Consider the following 5,884-nt stretch of genomic DNA (forward strand, 5'->3'; position numbering starts at 1 on the left):
GGAAGGTAATTCAAAAGGATCATAGAAAGGAATGGGATAAAACACCCTCTGTGTACCATCCTGCTGTTAATGGGGCGGTAGAACGCTTCAATAGAGTAATCAAAGACACTATACAACTCGCAAACAACAATGGGCTGTGTTGGAAGAAAGAAGTGTACAAGATGATCTGGGCATACAGAATTGCACCAAGTGAAAGCACACACTTCAGCCCTTTCGAGTTCATGAGAGGGAGAACACCCTTATCCAAGGACAATGCTGGATGGCTCAAAACCGCAAGGAGAGCAGAATAGTCGAGTGCATCAGTCAGGGAAAGCATCCAAAGGAAACAGAGTTTGCAAGGAAAGGTACGAAGCTAAACATAAGAGCAAAGAAATCAATATCAAAGAAGGAGACAAAGTGAGAGTGAAGAAAATTGGATTTGTTGAAAAGGGTCAAAACAGATTTACAAACCCGTTAGTAGTGGTGAAAGTCTTTTACAATTCCGCTCTCCTCAGCGATGGGAAAGTATGGCATGCTTCTGCACTATCGGCTTGCACATCCACAAAGAGAGGAAGAGAAGAAAAGACTAAATATCAGACCACTGGAAGATCTATTCAGCATGAGGAACAGGAGTACACAAGTAAGAAGGACTACTTTGACTGGTTGTTCGACGAGGAATCAGAGACGGATGGAGAAGAGAACTGCACACCTACACCATGCCTTTACGATGGTAATGCGGTTGCTAGTGACAACGTGCATATCGAGTCCATCGGAGAATACAGGGACCAGTAGCTCTGCCGAGTCTCCTGGCGGAATGAGTGGGTGCCTGTCCGAGGAAGATCAGGACCAAGAGAAAGTTATTGCAATAGAAAGAGACCCTGTCATCAGTAATGCCGTTAGTATTACAGGGACAGAGGGCATCATTGAGTCAGAAGAAGGACAGGATAAAGAATGGTGACACCGCGAGAGAAGCTAGTTGCATGAGTAGACATGGTCATTGTGTGGTGATGCCTAGCAAGTACAAATACTTCTTTTGTGACTAATACACTGTGCCACTGTTCCCCTCCTTTTCGATATTTAAAACCCCAACTTTGTTTCCCTCTATAAGGAGATGTGTTGAGTTGCATTTTTAGGTCTCGCGACCTATCGATGTGCGCAAGCGCATCGAGCGGAGCGAGAATTCATGTGGCGAAAACAGCTTCAAACCAAAGGGCTTTCAGCCCCGCGGTTTTCATGCTGTTCACGTGAACCACGTGATAACATGCACGCGCATTCAGGGCCAGCCAGCCCAGCACATCAAAGGGCTTCTCCTCCCCTAATTATTCATGGCCGGCCGTACTTTCAGTTTCCCGGAACGGCTTCTCCTCACCTAATTAGGGGAGGAGAAGCCCTTTGATGTGCTTCACACCAATGCGCCTCAGTCATTCCTCTTCTTTGTATTTGCTTCCAGACTCCTATCTGCTCATGTGCACAAGACGCTTTACACATTACACTCATCTGCCTGAAGTGGGAGTTTTAAACAAGCAAAGCTGGTCCTTCTGTACTTGCAGTTTCACTTCTAATGTGTGTTGTTATTTATCATGATTTTTAGCTGAGGTCTATCACGCTCGTTCATGAGTTTGATCTTTTCATACTGTGAAATGTTTTCAAAGTTGTTTTTGATTGTCTTACCGCTGGAGGTCTCCCTGTGCTACATTTAGCCTCTGACACATGCAACGCCACTCAACCACGCAACGCCACTCAACCACGCCACTCAACCACGCAACGCCACTCAACCACGCAACGCCACTCAACGCCACTCAACCACGCAACGCCACTCAACGCCACCCAACCACGCAACGCCACTCAACCACGCAACGCCACTCAACTACGCAACGCCACTCAACTACGCAACGCCACTCAACTACTCAACGCCACTCAACTACGCAACGCCACTCAACTACGCAACGCCACTCAACTACGCAACGCCACTCAACTACGCAACGCCACTCAACTACGCAACGCCACGCAACTACGCAACGCCACGATGCAACGCCACTCAACTACGCAACGCCACTCAACTACGCAACGCCACTCAACTACGCAACGCCACTCAACTGCGCAACGCCACTCAACTGCGCAACGCCACGCAACTACGCAACGCCACGCAACTACGCAACGCCACGCAACTACGCAACGCCACGCAACTACGCAACGCCACGCAACTACGCAACGCCACGCAACGCCACACAACTACGCAACGCCACGCTACTACGCAACGCCACGCAACTACGCAACGCCACGCCACTACGCAACGCCACTCAACTACGCAACGCCACTCAACTACGCAACGCCACTCAACTACGCAACGCCACTCAACTACGCAACGCCACGCAACTACGCAACGCCACGCAACTACGCAACGCAACTACGCAACGCCACGCAACTACGCAACGCCACGCAACTACACAACGCCGCAACGCCACGCAACTACGCAACGCCACGCAACTACGCAACGCAACTACGCAACGCCACTCATCTACGCAACGCCACTCAACCACGCAACGCCACTCAACTACGCAACGCCACTCAACTACGCAACGCCACTCAACTACGCAACGCCACTCAACTACGCAACGCCACTCAACTACGCAACGCCACTCAACTACGCAACGCCACGCAACGCCACTCAACTACGCAACGCTACGCAACGCAACTACGCAACGCCACGCAACTACGCAACGCCACGCAACTACGCAACGCCACGCAACTACGCAACGCAACTACGCAACGCCACGCAACTACACAACGCCGCAACGCCACTCAACTACGCAACGCCACGCAACTACGCAACGCAACTACGCAACCCACTCATCTACGCAACGCCACTCAACCACGCAACGCCACTCAACTACGCAACGCCACTCAACTACGCAACGCCACTCAACTACGCAACGCTACGCAACGCCACGCAACTACGCAACGCCACGCAACTACGCAACGCCACGCAACTACGCAACGCCACTCAACTACGCAACGCCACTCAACTACGCAACGCCACTCAACTACGCAACGCCACTCAACTACGCAACGCTTCGCAACGCCACGCAACTACGCAACGCCACGCAACTACGCAACGCCACGCAACTACGCAACGCCACGCAACTACGCAACGCAACTCATCTACGCAACGCCACTCAACTACGCAACGCCACTCAACTACGCAACGCCACGCAACTACGCAACGCCACGCAACGCCACGCAACTACGCCACTCAACCACGCAACGCCACTCAACTACGCAACGCCACGCAACTACGCAACGCCACGCAACTACGCAACACCACGCAACTACGCAACACCACGCAACTACGCAACGCCACGCAACTACGCAACGCCACGCATCTACGCAACGCCACGCATCTACGCAACGCCACTCATCTACTCAACGCCACTCATCTACTCAACGCCACTCATCTACGCAACGCCACTTAACCACGCAACGACGCAACGCCACGCAACTACGCAACGCCACTCATCTACGCAACGCCACTCATCTACGCAACGCCACTCATCTACGCAACGCCACTCATCTACGCAATGCCACTCATCTACGCAACGCCACTCATCTACGCAACGCCACTCAACTACGCAACGCCACTCAACTACGCAACGCCACTCAACTACGCAACGCCACTCAACTACGCAACGCCACGCAACTACGCAACGCCACGCAACTACGCAACGCAACTCAACCACGCAACGCCACTACGCAACGCCACTCAACTACGCAACGCCACGCAACTACGCAACGCCACGCAACTACGCAACACCACGCATCTACGCAACGCCACGCATCTACGCAACGCCACTCACACATGCAACGCCACTTAACCACGCAACGCCACGCAACTACGCAACGCCACGCAACGCCACTCACCTACACAACGCCACTCATCTACGCAATGCCACTCATCTACGCAACGCCACTCAACTACGCAACGCCACTCAACTACGCAACGCCACTCACACATGCAACGCCACTCAACCACGCAACGCCACTCAACGCCACTCAACCACGCAACGCCACTCAACCACGCAACGCCACTCAACTACGCAACGCCACTCAACTACGCAACACCACTCAACGCCACTCAACTACGCAACGCCACTCAACTACGCAACGCCACTCAACCACGCAACGCCACTCAACCACGCAACGCCACTCAACCACGCAACGCCAATCAACCACGCAACGCCACGCAACGCCACTCAACTACGCAACGCCACTCAACTACGCAACGCCACTCAACGCCACTCAACCACGCAACGCCACTCAACTACGCAACGCCACGCAACGCCACTCAACTACGCAACGCTACGCAACGCCACGCAACTACGCAACGCCACGCAACTACGCCACGCAACTACGCAACGCCACTCAACCACGCAACGCCACTCAACCACGCAACGCCACCCAACCACGCAACGCCACTCAACGCCACTCAGCCACGCAACGCCACTCAGTGCCACTTTCACACACACTGTGCAGTGCACAATAGGTCTCGCAGTAGGAAAGTTGGAGATATTGGTTTTTTAAATGACAAAGCCCTTTATGTTTTTAACATGCAAAATAAAAGGCTTGTTATTTGCAATTGTAATAGCTCCAACTTTCCTACTGCGAGACCTATTGGCAACGCCAGTGCTTGTTACATTTGTGCACTTTGTCCCCTCTAAGCCCCCGTCCCTGCCCTCGGTCTCTTCACGCATGACATCAGCTGGCATTCTAGCATGCCAGCTGACGGTTTGTTTGGACAGTTGTCATTATTAATTGAGCCTGCAAACTGTACGCACCCTCCTTCCTACCTGGTGTGCTGTTCATTCTAATTGACATTAAATCTGAACTACGAAGCTTCTCTGTGTGCCTACATTCTTTACAGTTACTGCTTTGCTTTTGTGACAGAAATCTCCTTGTTAATTGTGGGCCATCTGCACCTGGCGCTGAGGTTATGGCGAAGACTGTTGATTATTAGGATATAATAGCTTTGAAAGCACCTGCTGCAGAGTTCGAGTTTCTCGTTACTCAAATGAATGCGATTTCTGATATTTTGTTATTTCCATGGACACGAGAGAAAGTGTCACTCAGTCGTTGAATGTCACTCATAGGTGCATCGAAACTACGACAATGTCACACATGATCAATCTGAAACCTTGGCAGCTTTGAACTTGCGGTTATGTCGTTGCCAGACTCTATCCACAACCAGGGTCATATAAAGCTCTAGCTGGGGAATGGCTTGATGCACCTGTGCATTACCTTCACGCTCTCCAGACTGGCCCCCTCCAGCACCACCAGCAGCCTGCGGCGAGAGGCTCCCGCTCCCCCAGGGAGTCGACGCTGTTTCCATGGTGCCACACCCCGCTTTTCATCCTCCTCGTCTTCCCCGTCCTGCTCCTGGCGGCCGCGTTTTCCCGCAGTTGGTTCACGTGCATGAAAACCAGAAGCCGCCATCTTAGTACAGGAAAGTCCAGCAAGAACGTAGTAGGACTTCGTGTCCTGCTTCCGGTTCTGACCACGCCCCTCTTGAACCGCTGACGCCGCCATCTTGAAACCAGGCTGCATTGGCTGTCAAGAGAGCAGTCTAGCATCTAATTTTTGGGTGCAAGATAAGAGGCGTTACTTTTTTTTGTGTTATAATTTTTTATTGACATTTTGAGAAACTTGCATCATAAGAGGCGTTACTGTTTATCCAGGCGGAGTTTAAAGAAAATCTTTTAGCTTACTAATGCAATGTGGGTAATCGTTACGGATAGGTGTTTGAGCTCAGAATGTATTTACTTCTATGACTATTTGCAGAAGGTACGCTCTAGAGTTGGGATTAGAAAACAGTTCCTGAGTGAGAAAGCTGTTCTAGATAACTTCCGGGTCC

At 51.7% G+C, this 5,884-nt stretch overlaps 1 protein-coding gene across 1 annotated transcript in view; it reads right to left on the bottom strand.

The window, feature by feature from the left end:
* The window catches only part of EMG1 (EMG1 N1-specific pseudouridine methyltransferase), a 38,233-nt gene extending 32,703 nt beyond the window's left edge, over positions 1-5,530 (bottom strand). Inside the window, exon 1 of the mRNA XM_086932971.1 lies at positions 5,272-5,530. Coding sequence (XP_086789097.1) covers positions 5,272-5,466 — 195 coding nt within the window. The 5' untranslated portion in view covers positions 5,467-5,530. The remainder of the gene's footprint in view (positions 1-5,271) is intronic.
* Between the last annotated feature and the right edge of the window lie 354 nt (positions 5,531-5,884).

Source organism: Lissotriton vulgaris, chromosome 7 (genome assembly GCF_964263255.1).
Source record: "Lissotriton vulgaris chromosome 7, aLisVul1.2, whole genome shotgun sequence".
In the NCBI taxonomy this organism is placed as follows: Eukaryota; Metazoa; Chordata; class Amphibia; order Caudata; family Salamandridae; genus Lissotriton; species Lissotriton vulgaris.